The sequence below is a fragment of the Borostomias antarcticus genome, assembly GCF_949987555.1.
Source record: "Borostomias antarcticus genome assembly, chromosome: 4".
NCBI lineage: Eukaryota > Metazoa > Chordata > Actinopteri > Stomiiformes > Stomiidae > Borostomias > Borostomias antarcticus.
In genome coordinates, this window is record NC_140237.1 from 1,612,628 (window position 1) to 1,633,877 (window position 21,250).

The 21,250-nt window shown below is 48.0% G+C and overlaps 1 protein-coding gene across 1 annotated transcript in view; it reads right to left on the reverse strand.

The window, feature by feature from the left end:
- The window catches only part of LOC311308204 (uncharacterized protein), a gene marked incomplete at its 3' end in the record, with an annotated part of 205,907 nt that overhangs the window by 59,318 nt on the left and 125,339 nt on the right, over positions 1-21,250 (reverse strand). The window contains exon 13 of the mRNA XM_084437142.1: positions 1,313-1,459. Within this exon, the coding sequence (XP_084293268.1) occupies positions 1,313-1,459 (147 nt within the window). The remainder of the gene's footprint in view (positions 1-1,312; positions 1,460-21,250) is intronic.

Sequence of the window (21,250 nt, forward strand, 5' to 3'; positions counted from 1 at the left end):
CTCCCCCGTCCCCCAGTCTGTCCCCCAGTCTGTCCTCCTCTCCCCCCGTCCCCCAGTCTGTCCCCCAGTCTGTCCTCCTCTCCCCCGTCCCCCAGTCTGTCCTCCTCTCCCCCGTCCCCCAGTCTGTCCTCCTCTCCCCCGTCCCCCAGTCTGTCCCCAGTCTGTCCTCCTCTCCCCTGTCCCCCAGTCTGTCCTCCTCTCCCCCGTCCCCCAGTCTGTCCTCCTCTCCCCCGTCCCCCAGTCTGTCCTCCTCTCCCCCCGTCCCCCAGTCTGTCCTCCTCTCCCCCGTCCCCCAGTCTGTCCCCCAGTCTGTCCTCCTCTCCCCCCGTCCCCCAGTCTGTCCCCCAGTCTGTCCTCCTCTCCCCCGTCCCCCAGTCTGTCCCCCAGTCTGTCCTCCTCTCCCCCCGTCCCGCAGTCTGTCCCCCAGTCTGTCCTCCTCTCCCTCTGTCCCCAGTCTGTCCTCCTCTCCCCCCGTCCCCCAGTCTGTCCCCCAGTCTGTCCTCCTCTCCCCTGTCCCCCAGTCTGTCCTCCTCTCCCCCCGTCCCCCAGTCTGTCCTCCTCTCCCCCCGTCCCCCAGTCTGTCCTCCTCTCCCCCCGTCCCCCAGTCTGTCCTCCTCTCCCCCCGTCCCCCAGTCTGTCCCCCAGTCTGTCCTCCTCTCCCCCTGTCCCCAGTCTGTCCTCCTCTCCCCCCGTCCCCCAGTCTGTCCTCCTCTCCCCCCGTCCCCCAGTTTGTCCCCCAGTCTGTCCTCCTCTCCCCCCGTCCCCCAGTTTGTCCCCCAGTCTGTCCTCCTCTCCCCCCGTCCCCCAGTCTGTCCTCCTCTCCCCCCGTCCCCCAGTCTGAGCACTACATTAACATGCTCTGTCCTCCTTAGCTCTGCCTTTCCAGGCCATAGGTCTTGCTTAAGCTCTTAATTAGCTTTAATAGATGTTGCTCTAAGTGGGGAGACGGGTTTGTGCCGTCTGCTCTCATGTTTTCTTCCTGCTAGGGTTTTATTGTAATTAAGGTAATTGCCTGAACTGTGAGCTGTGAGTCGACAAATTTATCTCCCTGACACATGCACGCAGGCTGTACACACACACACACACACACACACACACACACTCAATACACATACAATGCACAAACACAGATGCAGTAGCACACACAGGCACACACACAGACCAAGGCCAAAAACTAAGAGACCATTCTTCACTGTCTGATCTTACCACAAAGTTAGTTATATATGTATATATGTGCTCCCCAGTGCTAATGTGGTGTGTGTGTGTGTGCGCGCGTGTGTGTGTGTGTGTGTGAGAGAGTGTGTTCTCTTACTGCGTCTGCAGGAGGTGCCTCGGTATCCGGGGGTGCACACACACGTGCCGTCCGCTGGCGAACAGGAGCCTCCGTTCTCACAGGTGCAGCTGTAGGAGCAGTCGGGGCCCCAGTGGCCCTCCTCACACACACTGTCACAGTGCACACCTGCAGGACACACACACACACACACACACACACACACACACACACGATCAATCTTAAACAGGGTTTATAGGCTATGTGGATATGTATAGAGAGAAGCCCAGGGGCTATCAACTACGTTGCTAAGAGCCAAGTAGAAAAATAAAATGGAAGAAAAGCGAGGACTGGATGAGCCCAAATAGGACCCACTGGCGAATTGTTCAGACTCCTCACATTCTTTGAAGAATGAGCACCTGAATCTAGACAGATCATTTATGTGTCCATAGACGACAGTGGGATCAGAGAAAGATGGGGAGGAGAGACAGAGAGACAGATCAGAGAGATTGATCAGCGAGACACAGACAGAGAGACAGACAGGGAGAGAGAGAAAGTCAGAGAGACAGATAGTGAGACAGTCAGAGTGACAGAAGAGAGACAGACAGACAGGGAGACAGTCATAGAGACAGACAGAGACAGTCAGAGAGACAGAGAGTGTAAACAAAAGTTGTAGCAAGGAAACCAAAAGGAACTGCAGAGAGACAGAGAAGGAGAGACAGATACAGGACAGTATAGAGGGAGAGTTATGCCGGGCTCACACTACAGGATATTTAAAATCCCAACCAATTTAGAAATCAGGTTACATCACGCACATAAGGAGAATCTTAACAGATATTCTTCTTGCATCTCAAACAAGCACACACAGCAAGATTTGAAAATAACGGCTCATCACACACTACATCTTATCGTGCCCGAGGGAGCAACTGGTCTCACCGTCTCACTTGTAAAGTCGGGACGTAATAATCTTAAATATCAAACATGTTTGATATTATCGGGGCCGCCCCGATGGGTCTGCGAGCCGATCGGGAGGTATAAGATTGGATCTGTAAACCCCTCACATTACAAGATCATCTGGGCCGATCATTGGCCCCGACCAACGTTCCAGACCAGATTTCTGCTCCGATTGTCGGGAGGGGTGAATCGGGGATAAATCGGCCCAAAAATCCTGTAGTCTGAGCCCGGCATTAGTTGGTAATCTCTCCATTCCTTCTCTACCGGTGCACTATCAGTCTCATTCCTCCGGACCCACTCCCTCCTCTGCCAGGAAGAGACAGAAGTGACACCGGAAGGGCCAGGGTCCCGAGGAGGGAGGAGTTTGGTGACTGCATCTTTTTAGGTTTCCTACATACAGGAACAGAGCTGTGGGAATTTACATCTTCCACCTAAATACTGCAGGCAGCTCTCATGAGTCAAGCTGTTTTATTGGGACCTAAATGCATGTGCATGAACACGTGTGGATTTACTGTATGTTGGAGACAGACCTGTTTGTCAGGTGTTTTCTGTGACTGTTAAGCAGAGATTTTGAGGTATCCCTACCCGAATTAGAACAAAACACAATGTGTTTTTTATTTCCCATTTGTCTCCCATTAATGAAATGGGTTCTAGTGGACTTTTATTTTATGCAGAATTAGTTTTTTGAGCTATCCTTTAGACCTCCCCCCATTTCTGAAAAAGAGCCAAATTTGACCAGTCCGAACAGGGGACTGGTGACAAAAAAAGCCCATAACTTGAGAATGCTCACTCTTATCTTCATCTGATTTGCTGAGGTATGTACCAGGTGTCTTCCCTACATCACCAAAAAGTCAGAATGCAATTTACCTGTACAAATACTGAAATAAAGTACTGTAAAGATAGCTTTAGATTAGAAATTGTACTTTTGTGGTAATAGGAAAGGACGACTCCTTTACTTTTCTCTCATTCATCAGAAAAACATAAATTCCTGTCAAATATAATGGTTAATGAATTGTCTAGGGTGCTATTGAAGAATAGCCAGTGGTTGTATGAAGATATCTAGTACAGTTTTACTGCAAATTACATTTCTTTAGACATACATGTTTTCTGATTAGGTAATTCCGAGTTGAGAATGCTCATTCTGATGGTCATTATATTTGGGGTGGGAAAGACCAGGGTGCTGTACTACATCACCAAACAGTCAGAATGTGAGTGACCTTGTGACCTTCATCACCTTGTGATACACTTGGACACTTCATCAGTGATCTTACCTGTGATCAGGTGTTTCGGGTGTTTTAACAATCAGACACCCTCACCTAGGTGACCCAGCAAGGGTTGATCGAGCCCCGGCTTGTGTCCAGGTAACCTACCCCACCCTGGCTCTCCTCTCCAGATCTACAGACACCTTGAACCCACTTCTGCTACCATGGTTGCCACCTTGATGGCCCTTCGCCTGCTGGCTCCTGTGATGCAGAGTTCAGTATGTGGCCCCTGCAGAGGGACTAGCCTGCAAACCTTCTGTATCCCACCTCAATACACCTTTCTCACCACCCGTTGCTTTGGCATTCTTCCACTAGCTCTTTGCCCTTTTCTCCTCACTGACCTTTTCAGTACGGTCCTTCCAGGGAGGAATGCTGAGCTCCTTGAGAATCACCTGCTGGGAGGCTTGCGAAACCAACAGCATGGGGCGAATTCACAAAGAATGGATTGCGGCTGCTAATAGCACCATGACCTGCGTGTCATTTGTGCCTGCTATGTGCTCTGCCTTAACGACCTATTCATTAAAGATATTGCGCTAACGATATTCTAACGCAAACATGCCCATATGTTGCAGCTGAATGCAATTTGCTCATGATATGGTAAAGTACCATAAATTCTGCCCATACAACGGTCCGCATGTGGACAATGGCAGGGAGAATAAGAAAGATGAAATTATCCGAGCGCAAACTGGAAGTCCTGACGGACGAGGTCCACAGGTATGCCTCACAATTACAAGCAAAAAACATCACACTCACAGCTAAAAAACATTTCAGTCGAGATAACTTTAGTCAAAATTGACCCATTTATTAGCATGCAATAATAAATACAGCATATTAATTTTTTACGCATATTAATTTTGAAGGTGTGATCTGTTCGTGGGGCCCCCTGCCTTCCACACATGTGGAAAGCGGCAATCTAGATGTTCCCCCCCTCTGGGCCGCTTGGCCCAGAGTGCCGGGCCGGAAGAGGGAACGGCATCTAGCCCCCTGCCTCTATGACGATCAGAGTGGGCCGCGATCGGGAAGACGCTCGGAGGTAACTCAGCCCACTAAGACCGTCAAAGAGCACCACAGGAGGACTTCTGTACATTATAGTCCCTGGCCTCCACGGGCCAGCGCTTCGTGGAGTCCGAAGGAGATACAGCCTAGTGTCTCTGCCTCCATGGTGACCGGAGGGACCGCTGGATGGCCCTTCGGAGATGTTTCGGCCCACGATCACCACGGAGTGCCACAGAGACTAAGCTAGTGTAATTCCCAGGCTTCCACTAGCCGACGCATAGTGGAATACCAGAAGAAAGCAGCAATACCCCCAACAAACACAACAGCAGCATGTGGAAAGCAGCATTCTAGATGTTCCCCCCCTCTGGGCCGCTTGGCCCTGTGTGCCGGAAGAGGGAACGGCATCTAGCCCCCTGCCTCTATGACGATCAGAGTGGGCCGCGATCGGGAAGACGCTAGGAGGTAACTCAGCCCACTAAGACCGTCAAAGGGAGCCACAGGGGGACTGCTGTACATTATAGTCCCTGGCCTCCACGGCCGACGCTTCGTGGAGACCGAAGGAGATACAGCCTAGGGTCTCTGCCTCCATGGTGACCGGAGGGACCGCTGGATGGCCCTTCGGAGATGATTCTGCCCACGGTCACCACGGAGAGCCACAGAGACCAGCTAGTGTCTACCCTGGCTTCCACTAGCCGACGCATAGTGGAATAGCAGAAGATTGCAGCAATACCCCACAAAACAAACACACCGGTAGCTCCGAGTGGAAGCACTATAATTTTAGGCGACAATTTAGATGAACGCGCCGGCAGCTCCGAGGCCCACGTGTTACATGAAGGGGTCGGCGGAGCGCTCTGACTAGGATGGGTAAGCCAATTGCAGCCTGTAAGAACCTGAATAGCCAGCAGGGGGAGCTCTTAACCAACAAACGTTACGTTTCACCATGGATGTATAATAGAAGTTAATTAATAATAGATAATTATAATTATTAGCCAATATTACATCTAATTTTATTAATAAATGTATTAATTTACTAATACGTTTATTAATTAATAGTTTCACGAGCAATTACACTATGCATTTTAAATAAGGCTACATCCGCACAAACCACGTGAAATCCGCAGTGACACAACACAACTTGGTTACGGTCCGCTCATCGCTCTGAGCATCCAAAACGGCCTGGACGCGGGGCCGAGGTAGCGTTCGTATGCCGATGAAGGGGTCCAGGCAGCGCATGTGACATTCTACACCTGCTACAACACTTTTAACCGACTGAGGCCGCAGCCGTCTGGATCCAACGCGATGGACTATAAATGCTGATAAAACCGAAATGTTAACGGGCATGAAGATACATCAAATGTGGAGCAGAACGCAGAGAAACGAGACCATGCAGTCGTATTGGTTAATGTGGTCTTGGCTCGACCAGCTCTCATGTATCGGGCAGCGGATTACAGGAGGGCACGAGGGCATCGTTTGGTCCAGGACCATCTGCCGAAGGAGGGCAGACCAGGCCAGACGGGGCCGCAGCCGGGCACAGTCTGCGGAACTTCTGTAAATCAAACAGGGACAGCGAGTCAGCAATTCGATTGTTGAGGCCGGGGACGAGGACGTGTGGAAAAGAAGTTCCCCTGCCCAGACAGCCATGTGATGCAGTGCATGAATTATTAATGAACGGAATGTCCAAATGATCATAGTTGATAATATTCACGGTGCATCGTTATCGCAGAAGAGAAAGCGTTTCCTAGACCAGGAGGGCCCCGCAAAATATTAGCGATGATAGAGATACTGCGCGTCGAGCATAACACCCCGAATCCGATCCAGCGTCGAGGGGCAGAGAGCCCGCATTTGTCTACTTAAATTTTTTAAAATGTATTTATTTATTTATTTTTATTATTTATTATTTATTTATTTATCCACTTATTAATTTATTTATACATTTATTTGTCATTCATTTATTTATTTAATTTTATTGTAGCGCTATCCAAGAGGACACCGAGGAACTCCACCCGATTGCACGGGCCGACTGGCTCCCGACGGACAGAGGAACGCCCAGCCGGGAGAACGTGCTACACAGGGCCGCGACACCCAGGCCCGGGTTGGCAGAGGGAAAATCGACAAGTCAAACTGTCCAGCAGGCGAAGATGAACAGGAGCCGGCATTCATACGGAGGGCCAGGCGCGCAGATCGGCTGGGGCAAGGGGGGGGGGCGCTGCCCCCCTGGAGGCCAGATGCGCAAACAGTCAGCAACGCGTCCGAACATGTAGTCTAGAGACTGGGTCGCGACCGAACCAGAGAAATGCACTGAACGCCCGGCACCTGCATGTGCGAGAATCGACCGCCTCGCGGTGCCTATTCCCCATCCCGTTATGGGTGGATGGAAAACAACCAACCGAATGTTCACATTGTTAAGATAATTGTAGGCCACAGCAACATAAGAGTGGCAGCCTGACGGCAACCAAAACATGAGCTAATTCCACAGCTGCAGCCTACAATTGCTAGCCATGAACAAACTGGTGGATACTGCATATGGCTGCGCAACGTAGGCCTATCCATCGTCCAGTCGACAAACCGATCATGTACGCAGCATTATCATTCAGGTGATTTGTCTTTGATATAAACGCAGATAGGCTAAATGCGAAGAGGCAATTGCAGGATTCCAAACGCAGCGTATAATGACACATCCGACATTGAAGCGTGAAAAGATTCCTTCCATACATTCCTTTTAAATGAATAAATAAAAGCCCATAAACCCTGCCCCAAACACCGCAGAGGTGCAGGCGACGAATGTAAATGGTGGAAAGAATAAGCACTGCGTTTTACCTAAAACAGCCATGAGTCACACACACGCAGCAGATTGCAGACCATAATGGCTTGTATTAAATTGATTACAATGCACAATTTACATTACATTGCCCTAAGTAACCATTGCGGTAGCCTGATGCTGTCATAGAAATTGTAGTTTCACCATTTCCTTTGTAATTTACCACCTCCCTCAACCTTTCACATAGCTGTGCTAATACAGGATGACCTCTCCAGGTGGTCGAGAGACCTAGACGTTGTCTGCTCCAGAATAACCATCCTTTGTCCCATTGTCCCTGCAAGAATTACCGCTTTTTCTCATGTCACGTGTCTGTATTCTCGACCACTGTTGATGACGCCTGCCATTTTAATATGAAGTGTACAATGGTTTAGCCAATCACATCCTGGAAGCGCCATTGTTAATGTAATTTCAAGTCATCACCCATGTGTTCACTCCAAAAATAGTTTTTCTGTTTTCCTACTTGACTGTTGTTCTAACTTTGTAGTTCGTTCTCATAGATCAGTCTGTTAAACAAATTCTTCCTGTGTGACATCACTTCCCTGTCCTCTTCATCCTGAAACTATGTCACTTCCTTTTTCACTGTATAACCTATCGACCTCGTCCACATCTGACTCACTCAGCCCGGATTCACTTCCTTTGCAAGAGTCCGACTGCAGAATCGTAACAGAATAACACTATTGTCTTTGTTTAAAACCAGCTTGACCGACCACTCAGCGTGTTCTTTGAAATCTAAACTAAAGCAAGTAAGATTTTTCCTTTACACCATACCTGTGTTTTGCTTGAATATAAGGCCGCGCAAGACCAGGCTGCGGCACTTCACTTGGATAAACCACTCACGTGCGTTGTCCTGAAGTCCTTGCGCTCGTATGTTTTCTCAATAAACCAGACTTAACCTGTTTGAGCGAATCTTGGCAAATCCTTTTTGACTAGATCAGTTAAAAATCCATTACAATGCCACTGACCCAAACTATTTAGAAAGCTAATGAACCGCAACAATTGGTTAGGTGCATCATCGTTGTTGTTGTCTCCGAAACTAGGTTTGGACACGGCTGAAGGCAATTCGGCTATACTATCCAGGCCTACTAGACGAGGCGAGCCAGCCTTTTTCTCTGGAAGCTATTTCAATGCGATCCTGAATGTCAGGTCCCTACCAGAATATGTAGGGGTAAGTAAGTAAGTTTTATTTATATAGCGCATTTCACAGCACGAATGCACAAAGCGCTTTACAATACAAATAACACATAAAAAAGGGAAGAAAGAGCGACATACAAAATACAATACATACAAAATCGACATACAAAATACATTACAAGGCAGTTACAAAATACAGTACGAGGCAGTTACAGTTACCAGGGGAGGGGAGGGGGGAGGGAATTACCATACAGGCAGCCAGCCTCGACATGCAGCCATACAATCGGCGCGGCCAATAACCTGACAGCACTGTACTGTAATGAGAGAGGGGGGGGGGGTGCGAAAGGAGGGGAGGGGGAGGGCTGGGGAAGGGGTGGGTGCGTGTGGTGTGGTTTGTGTGTGTGTGTTTCTGAGTCCGTGAGTTCAGTCCATGTGTGTGTGTGTGTATGTGTATGCCTGTATGTGTATGCCTGAAGGCCTCTGGCCGAGGACTCGGACGGAATGTCTTAGCGATAACAGCAGGTTGCTATGGAGACGTCCTCGATCAGCCTCAAGACCAAAAGTCAACAGGAGGAGGGCAGGGAGCAGGGGGGACGGTGCAGCGCCTCTTTAGCCTGTGAATCTTCAGGGGAGTTTGGGCGAAACGGCCTTGACGGCCGGGTGGGAGCCAAAGTAGATGAAATGTTTGGGTTAGGGAGAAGAACAACAGATTCCAATGGTCATTCCTCTCTGTAACGCTTCTCTTTATCGAGCCTGGTCCTCAACTCTGCCACGTCGCCTTGCAGGGTATCGATCTTACGGTTCAGTTCAGAAATCACCACAGGTAGATTACTCACTGCTCTGCCCAGCTCCGTTAGCATGACGTGCACCCTTTGGGCTAGAGTGGCTGCCGTCTTCCCAATTCTTCGATAGACCAGGGCAAAGCTCAGTCCGAAGAGCAGATGTCCTGTTATCATTAAGGCAAATAGGTAAATGTCTTCAATGTCCTCTATGGAAAGGGGCGCAAGGCACAGAACCTGCCACTTGTCCCACGCGTCCCTGGAGTAGCCCGCGGCAAAGGTCCCGTCTGGGCACATAGGTTCCCCCGGTCCTGAGTTTCTTGTTGAAAAGATTTTGTTGATTGCGTTGAGAGACCAGCTTATCAATTCCATGTTTAGATTCGAAAATCCACAGAAAAAAGAAGAACTACAAAGTAAGGGGAGATAGAAAAAATACAAGAGCAGGAGCAAGCAACAAAAGCGTCTGCTCTGAACGAAAGCCGGAAGGAGCATACCCACCTCCCTAGTTCTCTATAAAGCGCATTGTGTTGCCTCTGGGTATGAAATGCGCTATACAAATAAAGCTTTTATTGATTGATTGAACGGGACCCAGCTAGCATTAGCTACACCGAACGGCTAACGCCAGCTGCTCATGGGTGCTAGCGAGCAGAGCAGCAGTTCAGCTGGAACCCTCGGGCTGCAACAAAATTGAAACGCGAGAATCATTCAGCTAGTATCAGCAATCTAAACATAACGATACCCCTATGTGCAATACGGGAAACCTTGATGAACGTCAGCTAGCTAGCAAGCGAGCAGTATAGCCTGTCATGCAGCCAGCACCAGCCAGCGAACTCACGAAACAAGCCACGAGGGGAGGACTTTGATGAACTGATTATATATCGAGAATCCACACAGGCACGTTCACGCCCGAAACTGCAAACATTTCAATGGTGAGTAGCACCCGGGGTCATCGTCAATTTCCCTGGAGGAGGTCACTGAGGTAGTCAAACAACTCCACAGTGGCAAAGCCCCAGGGACTGATGAGATCCGTCCAGAAATGCTGAAGGCACTGGGTGTTGAGGGGCTGTCTTGGTTGACACGCCTCTTTAACATTGCGTGGAAGTCTGGGTCAGTGACAAAAGAGGGGCAGACTGGGGTAGTGGTCCCAATATTCAAAAAAGGGGACCAGAGGGTGTGTGCCAATTATAGAGGCATCACATTACTCAGCCTCCCAGGGAAAGTGTACTCCAAGGTGCTGGAAAGGAGGGTCCGGCTGATAGTCAAACCTCAGATCGAAGAGGAACAATGTGGATTTCCAGAGGTGAGGTGTTCCAGGCGTGTCCGGCTGGGAGGAGGCCGCGGGGTAGACCCAGGACTAGGTGACAGGACTACATCTCCGCACTGGCCTGGGAGCGGCTAAAGATTCCCCAGGCAGAGCTGGTTGATGCTGCCAGGGAAAGGGATGTCTGGGGCTCCCTGCTGGAACTGCTGCCTCCGCGACCCGACCTCGGATAAGCGGATGAAGATGGATGGATGGATGGATGGATATCCCAGTCAGTGAGCGCAGTTGGTGTTTCCAAACGCAATAGCAGCCTATGAACTGCAAACGGAGGTGGAATGATTTGAAAAAGATCATTCCATTCAATAAGTCCCAGGCAAAAAACAGGCATCCTTTGTTTTTGTCACTGTATCTTTTGTCATTGCATTTGTTTGTCATGTCATCCCAAAATAAATTAGTTTGAACAGAGCTGTCCATGGTGCTGAATGTTTAGGCTGAAGTTGGGCGTAGGCTATTTTTATTACTTTTCATTTAATGTTTGGTCGTAGGCCTAATGATGTAGGCCTAGGCTATTTGCATTTTTCATCACAAAGGTGTAATTCGACAACTTTATTTTGCTGCAGAGTCAGCAAAGTAAATCATGTGAAATAATGCCTGAGATATATATTATGTTGTACATTTTCACTATGACACATGTCAGGCTAATGCCATGATAGTTGTCTGGCTTAGACAGATCTCCAGATTTTGGCACCGGGATGATGTTGGAGAAGGACCATACTGTATATCAGGCTTGATGTTTTCTATCAGAGCTTGGTTGCAGATCTTCAATATGATGTTGTCGAGATCACAGTTCTTAGGGACCTCTGGGGGGATGCCATCTGGCCCAGTGCTTTTCCCTTGCTTCAGAGCGGACTTCGCTGTGGCAAACTCCATAGCTGTAAAGGGGCCATCGTCAATCACAAGATTTGTGAGGACTGCAGGTATTTCTTCCTCAGCTCCTTCCACTGTCAGGTGTGTGCCTAGGAGATCCCGGAAGTGGGTGAACCAGGAGGCCACTCTCTCCTCTGGGCTGCAGCCTGCTGGTTGTCCCTCCCTCGACCTCTTGCGCCCACTCATCTTATTTATGACCTTCCATGACTCCTTGTACTGTCGTTCACCATGCACCGCCTCCACCTTCCTCACCTTCTCCATCAGCTCCTCCCCTTTGATCCTGTCATAGGTGTTGAACAGCTGCTGTTTGGCCTCGTTCAACACCTCCCGACTCTCTGTGGTCCCCTGTTCCTCGAAACTTCTACGCGCCTCCTACATCCGTGCCCGCGCCCTCGACCTCCTGGTGCTTGGATCTGGGGGAGGCTCTGAGTCTCCCCTTTGTCGGCACCAATCTCCTTGTTGCCTCCTCGTTAGCAGCGAGAAACTACCCATATGTTGTCTGAGGCTTCGGCCTGTAAGCGGCTTCTCACCTCCGCGGTGTAGCTGGCCTAGAGGTCGGGGCTTCTTGCGAAGGCCTCCCGGTTGGGCCGGGGCCTCGGGATGTTCTTGGGGACCCTCAGGCTCAGATGCAGACTCAAAGAGACCACACGGTGGTTGGAGCCTACAGAATTACTGTACGACTTTGCGATCAGGATGGACGTCCTCCATTTCCTTCTTACCAGTATGTAGTCCAGCTGATGTAGCATACCGGTAGCTTGGTCCTGGAATGTCCATCTCTTGCCCATTCTCTTACGGAACAAGGTGTTGGCGGCCAGGAGCTTGTGTTCCGTGAGCAGAGCAGTTAGATGTTCTCCATTGCGATTGGTGTTGTTGGGGTATGTGAAGGGTGCATCTTCTGGTCTGAGCCTCGCATTGAAGTCTCCCAGGATTATCAGGAAGTTGTGAGCCGGCACATGGTGGATCGCTGTGCTTAGGTCCTCGTAGAACTTCTCCACTTCCCCAACTGGTGCTGCGTTGGTGGGAGAGTACACACTCATGACAGTTGTTACCGGGTTCCCCTTGAAGTCAGCGATAAGGATCCTGTCAGTGTGCTGCTGCACCCTACAAAGAACTTTTCGTGCTCGAGGGCTCACCATTAGCCCCATGCCACCTGTGGCGGCCTGGGCATCATTCCACCATGCAGATGAGGTGATGAACGAACATTCCCCCACTCTGTGGTATACAATTGGCTGGTCAGTGTGCACTGTCCTGTGCTCCTGGACTCCCAGGATCTCCACTCCCCTCTCACCAACACAGTGCGCTAGTTCCTCTTGCCGTGTCTCCTCCCTTACTGTGTTTGCATTGAAGGTTCCCATAATAAATGTTCTTCTACAGCGCAAGAGTGCATTGGACAGTGGGCTGTGGTCAGACTGAACCCTTCCTCTCCAATGGAGAGGGTTTGGGGTCCAGTCGTCATAGTGTACCCCTGAGGGAGGACCAGCACCACCGTCTGCTGCTTGGTACCTGCAGACTCCTGCCGCTGAAAGTAGAGGGTTCTCGATGATCGGTGTCTCCATTGTCAAGCTTTACAATGCTAGTTAAGGACCGTGGGGCACAACTCCTCACAGCCCTATTTTGGCCTCACAGCCCTACTCTGGCGAGCAGCACCTGTGGTCTTTTCTTTTTCGGAGTGACCTCCTAGATGGGCTGCCTACCATGGCTATGAGCCCCATCTGCCCATGCTATTTGCCCATAGCTGGGACAGTGGTTGGCAGGAACCAGGGCATATCCACACATGGGTGGGCCTGCACGCTTGCCTCTGGGGCCCACTATTGCTCCGAGATCCCCTACAGTTAAACCTGGGACCGCGAGGTACCCAGTTACCATGTGTGGCCGTGGGGAGGCACTGTAGGAGTCTTGGCGGTGGAGTGGCTTTGTACTGGCAGAAGGAGACTTACGCACTCGGCTCCTCTTTTCACCCTCAGTGAGGAGGGCTAGTCAGCGGTGGTAGCTGAAAGCAGAGTAGCAAACAGAAGCGGCATGCAGCATGCACTAACTACAAGCACTACTACAACAGATCTACTGCACTACGCATCACACAACCCTGCACAGTAATGCACACATATGCAGGATGCAGCACACTACAACAATCTGGCATACTTTGGGGGGATCATTGCCCCACCGCTACGATCCAGGCATCTAAGCCAGCTTTTTAAGATGCCAAATGTGCGCTCGAGGACACGGTGCATTCTCTTCTGCGAGGCACCGCCTCTCTCAAACGGTAGGATTGAGCACGGTCATCAGCAATGGCTGGAGTTGATAGCCACCGTCACCTATGATACCAAGGCACATACTTTCCCCCCACATTCACAGTGAATATTACAGCACGAACATACTCAAAACAACTTTCTTACCAAGTAAGTGTCATCCATGTCTTGCATCATTCCGTACAGACTGCTCTTCCTAAAAATGTAGCTAGCTGTCGTGCACCGACCCTTGGAATTTGGAAACCACATTTGTTGTGGTTGTGGTCGTGATTGAATGCGTTTGCTTCCTATTTCTAAAAACATGTTTGCTTTCCCATGGTGGAACAATTGGTACATGAGTGCAGCCAATAGTGCGTACAACATTTGGGAAGCCAGTAACGTTAAAGAACTGCTTTGTCTGCTCAGTTTTCCATCTGTTTTGGGGAAATTTGATGTATCTTGCCACTCTGCTAATAATGGCTGTTACAACATCCCGCACGGCCCTGCTGATGGATGGTTGTGAAAGTCCAGAGGCACCTGCGATAGGTGTCTGAAAGGAGCCAGACGCAAGAACCTGGATTGTTGAAAGCAGTTTGACAATGCCAGGTACTGCATGGGATCTCAGGGTGGCAGGCTCAATATCGTCCTTGATTTCATCAAGTAGAGCAAGAATTGCCTGAGCTGGCAACCTGTAGGCTATCTCCGGATGATTTAGGTTTTGCTTAAATCAAAAAGTGATATTCTCCTTTGAAATATTCTTTCACAAGCCTGGCATTACGATGCCTTTGCCTGGCTACAATAACTGCTGCCATGATTACTGAAAACGCTGGCCATGACACCCTTATACATGGACTTCAATTACCATTAACTCTCTGAAGATGCAAATAATTTCACTATAACTGCGTGTGGCAATTAGCACCGATCTTTGTGAATTGGACTGTATTTGCAATGAGGCTCATTTGCATGGAAATGGGCACATTTTCCACCCATATTACCTCATTTAAATATCCGCAAACAGCACAAGCGCACAGAAAAGTTATGATGATGGCAACGCAGTTAGCATGGTATTTCACCCTTTGCGAGTGCTTTCTGAATAGCAAGGTTTATTTTGGGGTTATTTGCACAGGTATAGCGGCAGAAAAACCCACGCAATCCCTTTGTGAATTCGCCCCCATGTCTGGCCTTAACTGTGTGGCTAGTAACTTGCTGAAGTTGCTTCCCCAGGTCAGCTTTCAGCTCCCAGACTTGTGCCGTTGCTAGCAGCCCAGAGGAGGGGGTCCTGGCAGCTGGGGGCAGCTTCTCCCCGGCCCTGACGAAAGCAATGGTCTTTTTCACTGGGCGGAGGCGCTTGCAGTGGCTAATCCCATTGCAGATGATGAATGCTATTGCTTTCAGGATCTGGTCATAGGCCTCGCCCAAGGCTTTCAAACAGCAACTGAGAAGTATGTCCAGGGTCCCTCTCTTCAGGCACAGAGGGCGGGCCTTCCACCAGCAGAACAAGTTGAATGGGCTTGGTAAAACATCATAGACAACCTGGATTAAGAATCGTATCCGATGGGGCTGAGCTTCCACAGCTCGGCCCATGAGACTTTGTGCTCCACCTCTTGCTCTTATCTTGTCCAGGCTCCCTGCTGCCATTGGTGCCTGTAGCTAATGGTGTAGCAGTGGTAGCCAATGTTATAGCAGTGGTAGCCCATTCTACACCATTGGCTATCACTGCTTCACCTTTGGCTGCCACTGGCTATTGTTCAATAGCACCTTAGGCAATTCAGTAACATATTTTACAAGAATTTATGTTATTTGATAAATGAGAGAAAAGTAAAGGAGTCCGCTTTTCCTATCACCATAAAAGTACAATTTCCACCTAAACAAAAGCTGTTTACAGTACTATTTCAGTATTTACAGTATATAGGTAAATTGCATTCTGGCTCTCTGGTGATGTACCTGTGGGGCAGACACCTGGTACATACCTCAGCAAATCAGATGAAGATAAGAGTGAGCATTCTCAAGTTAAGGGCTTTTTGTCACCAGTCCCCTATTCGGACTGGCCTAATTGGGGTAGGTCTAAAGAATAGCATTACATAACATTACATCACAGTAATTTACAGTAGTGACACTTTTATCCAAAGCGACTTAAAATAATTGCAATTAACGTACAGTAGGAAAAGCCAATGTACTACTACTTGCCAGAACTCACAAGAGCATCTCCTTTCTACTGTAAGTAGACTGTAAGTGTATTCTCTGTTCAAGACATTGTCATAGGAAATGTGAATTTTGATCCAGTGTATTATACATTGGAACAGCTGTCTCCTGTTTGCCCTAATAACCCCTCTCCAGGCCCAGGGGTCCCTCCTCCCAGTTGTCTTTCACAGGGATTCTGGTGGCCCTATGGAAGATTTTTTTTGGCGGCCCCCCAAAACAGCAATCTGGTGTCGGTGCGCAAGGTTCCACTAGGCACACACTTGCCAAAAAGATCCTGTCTCGAAGTTACACTTTGTGTCATGTGACTGTGAAATCAAACCACAATCAGCCTACAACGCTCGTTTTAGATACAATACCACACGGACTATCGGGTGTCGCCGTGGAAACTCATCACTTTACAAGACTCTCAGTCCCGTGAATCTCACTGCGAGACGAGTGAAATAATTTTAACTGAACACAACTTCTAGGTAGCGAAGATCTTCAAGTCGGTCCTCTGACAGGGTAAAAGCTGCCAATCGTCCCTCTGTGTAATTCAAGACGTCTCCTATGTACCTGCGACTGTGCGCTTTTGAGCCAAGTCTCTGGTGCGTTTTAAAGTGATGATGAGTTCCCTGTGGACCACACCATCGTTCTCCACGAGGGGAGGTATAGCTAAAGTAGCCTATAAGCCAGATTCAACGGGAGATTTGGATAGAGTGAAGTTGGGGAAGGAGGGAGGGGGAGGGGCCACAGGTGGATTGCATTCAACTGCATGTGGCTTATTATAAAATCATTCTGTTATGAGATCTTTTCGTTTTATTGCATATTAAATAAGAACACCAGTTTTTGGATAGGGGATGATAGGGGATGACATAATGTAACAATATGTAAAAAATAAATATATATATATATATATTTTTATTTTTTTCCTCCTTTGATGTGGCCCCCCCTTGTGGTTGTGGCCCTAAGCGACCGCTTATATTGCTTATAGCAGCGGCTGGACCTGGTCTTTCATCTCTGTTAATGCTCAGTTCAGCTGTTGACCATCAGACCCCGCCTACTCACTGATAAGTGAAGTTTTGCATATGCATGCCTGGGTTGGACCCACAGTGTTCATAGTGCTCTGTTGATGCATGCCTGGGTTGGACCCACAGTGTTCATAGTGCTCTGTTGATGCATGCCTGGGTTGGACCCACAGTGTCCATAGTGCTCTGTTGATGCATGCCTGGGTTGGACCCACAGTGTCCATAGTGCTCTGTTGATGCATGCCTGGGTTGGACCCACAGTGTTCATAGTGCTCTGTTGATGCATGCCTGGGTTGGACCCACAGTGTTCATAGTGCTCTGTTGATGCATGCCTGGGTTGGACCCACAGTGTCCATAGTGCTCTGTTGATGCATGCCTGGGTTGGACCCACAGTGTCCATAGTGCTCTGTTGATGCATGCCTGGGTTGGACCCACAGTGTCCATAGTGCTCTGTTGATGCATGCCTGGGTCTCTGTTCATGATAATCACGGCTCTTGGTGGATTTTCTCCCTCAGAGCCCGGCTTTGCAAACTCTTATTTGGAATAAAAGTAACCAACTTGGACTTACAAAGATGAACCTTGGCATTATCGACTACTCTTTTCTTAATTATTAGATTAAATCCACAACACTACAACAAGTGACAGTGACTAAGAGCATAATCTTGTGCTGACAGCAAAGTGCAAGAAAAGCAATCTAAAATACACAAAAAATAGCCACAAAAAAAAAAAATTCTGCCCAAAATAAAAGTCCACAACAATCCATTTCATGAATGGGAGACATAGGGGATATGAAAACACACTTGTGTTGTGTTCTAACTCGGGTAGGGGCATCTTGATAACTTAAGCCTTTTTTAAGGACTTGTCGCTAGACTATTTGTACTGCAGAGGTATTAGTTTTTCATCAGATTTTGTGTGAGTTTGTGTGTGAGAGAGACAGAGAGATGGAGGGGGTCTTAAGGCAGCAGTGTATGACAGCGGGACTGAGCTGTAGAACAGAGCTGGTCTGTCAGAACCCACTTGGGATCTGGGTAGGGCCTGTGGGAAGATCTTAATCAAGAAATGCAACACACACACACACACACACACACACACACACACACACACGCACACACACTTCAATGCATGGCACCTACACACATGCTTCCATTACTGTAGAGGCAAGAGAACACACATCCACCAGTGAACACAGACAGACACACACTCACACAAACTCTGTCCCCTCTCTTACCAGTGATGAGTAGCCTAAACTTCCCATGCCTCATTAGAAATCTCCCTTGACAGAGAGAACATGTGAGTGGGCCTGCAGCCATTAAAGGGCCATTAATAATAGACCTTGTGTGAATCAGGGTGAAACTCGGATCTGGGCCTCCATAGAGAACGAGGCTGAAACTAAGGGAGGCGATGGAGCGATAGAACGGTGTGAAGGAGGGGAAGGTCACAGAGCGCGAGGTCATGGGCTGTACGAGCCGCCCACTGATGACAGGGTCGTGTGTGCGCTGTTCTGCAGATAGAGCAGCTGAGATCAGAAGATTCCACTTCTATCTACAGTAACTAGTCCTTGGCATTCCTTCGCAGCATTTGTAGACTGTCTTTAAGTGTTCCACACATACAGTAAGAAACGGATGCACAGAATTAGTAAAATAAAGAGCACTCATCCAATGCTAAATTCAGTTTTTGTTTTTTTTATCCCTCTTTACAAAATGTAAACGGACTGCACTTATATAGCGCTTTTCCACCTTAGCGGCACTCAAAGCGCTTTACAATGGCCTCTCATTCACCCATTCACACACCCATTCACACACACATTCACACACCAATGGTGGTAGCTGCCATGCAAGGTGCTAACCTGCTCGTTGGGAGCAATTTGCAATCACAACTGAATGAATGAGTGAACCAATACTCACACCTGAATGAATGAGTAAACCAATACTCACACCTGCATGAATGAGTGAACCAATACTCACACCTGCATGAATGAGTGAACCAATACTCACAACTGAATGAATGAGTGAACCAATACTCACACCTGAATGAATGAGTGAACCAATACTCAACACTGAGAATCTGATTCATATTCATTCTGTATTTTTAGTGTATCCTCTTTCAGAGAAGTTTAACAAAAACTTGGACAGATCTCAATGTTATGATTTTACTAGCTGTTTCAATATTACTCAGGTTTCATATTGATTATTTCGCTGCACAGCCACTGCTTGTCAGATCATGAGAGGTAGAGTACAGTGTCACTATTGTACATTAACAGCTACTCATCACTAATGTAAGGTACTCATGTAGATTCATACTATATTTCTGCCCTAAATCTCAACCTACTGTAGGAATTAAACCACATGATCCACAAGATCTACAAGTTTCTCATGTAATAAGCATGTAGTTTCTATGTGAGGCAAAACTGAGGGATCTCACAAATGGCAGACCAGTCCCAAGACCATCCTGATCTTGTGAGCTCACATTCTGTTTCTCTCCACACATCAGTCTGGTAAGGACCAATGTAAATCAGTTTGTGCTAGATCAGTAAATGATCTAGCCAATCAGCATCCTATGAGGCAGCTATGGATGTGGTTTAGGTGTGACAACAGCAAGAAGCAATATATTGTTCGTTGTTCTGATTGGTTGCAGTTAGCCCATGATAGGCAGATGGTTCATCCAATCACCTGCCAAGTTCCTGCCCTTTTCCAAACAGTTTACAATGAAGCCTTCCCAAATGGTTGTGTGGAAAAAAACATCCGGTGCATCAGATTATTCTTCCACATCTCTTATCTTCCCAAATATATAATGTATCGTAATGCCCATTCACCCTCACTGGGCTCAGAGTCCTCCCACAGTCCTCATGTCCTCACACACCTCTGGGTCCTCATATACATGTTCTTCTATGTCCTCACACACCTCTGGGTCCTCATATACATGTTATTCTATGTCCTCATACACCACTGAGTCCTACATGTTCTTCTATGTCCTCACACACCTCTGGGTCCTCATATACATGTTCTTCTATGTCCTCATACACCACTGAGTCCTCATATACATGTTCTTCTATGTCCTCATACACCACTGAGTCCTCATATACTGCCATGTCCTCATACACCACTGAGTCCTCATATACATGTTCTTCTATGTCCTCATACACCACTGGGTCCTCATATACATGTTCTTCTATGTCCTCATACACCACTGGGTCCTCATATACATGTTCTTCTATGTCCTCATACACCACTGAGTCCTCATATACATGCTCTTCTATGTCCTCATACACCACTGAGTCCTACATGTACTTCAATGTCCTCATACACCACTGAGTCCTCATATACTGCTATGTCCTCATACACCAATGAGTCCTCATACACCACTGAGTCATCATATACTGACATGTCCTCATACACCACTGAGTCCTCATACACTGCTGTGTCCTCATACACCAATGAGTCCTCATACACCACTGAGTCCTCATATACTGCTATGTCCTCATACACCACTGAGTCCTCATATACATGTTCTTCTATGTCCTCATACACCACTGAGTCCTACATGTTCTTCTATGTCCTCATACACCACTGAGTCATCATATACTGCTGTGTCCTCATACACCACTGAGTCCTCATACACCACTGAGTCCTACATGTTCTTCTATGTCCTCATACACCACTGGGTCCTCATATACATGTTCTTCTATGTCCTCATACACCACTGAGTCATCATATACATGTTCTTCTATGTCCTCATACACCACTGGGTCCTCATATACATGTTCTTCTATGTCCTCACACACCACTGGGTCCTACATGTTCTTCTATGTCCTCATACACCACTGAGTCCTCATATACATGTTCTTCTATGTCCTCATACACCACTGAGTCCTCATATACATGTTCTTCTATGTCCTCATACACCACTGAGTCATCATATACATGTTCTTCTATGTCCTCATACACCTCTGGGTCCTCATATACATGTTCTTCTATGTCCTCACACACCACTGGGTCCTCATATACATGTTCTTCTATGTCCTCACACACCACTGAGTCATCATATACATGTTCTTCTATGTCCTCATACACCTCTGGGTCCTCATATACATGTTCTTCTATGTCCTCATACACCACTGAGTCCTACATGTTCTTCTATGTCCTCATACACCACTGAGTCCTCATATACATGTTCTTCTATGTCCTCATACACCACTGAGTCCTACATGTTCTTCTATGTCCTCATACACCACTGAGTCATCATATACATGCTCTTCTATGTCCTCACACACCACTGGGTCCTCATATACATGTTCTTCTATGTCCTCATACACCACTGAGTCCTACATGTTCTTCTATGTCCTCATACACCACTGAGTCCTCATATACATGTTCTTCTATGTCCTCATACACCACTGAGTCCTACATGTTCTTCTATGTCCT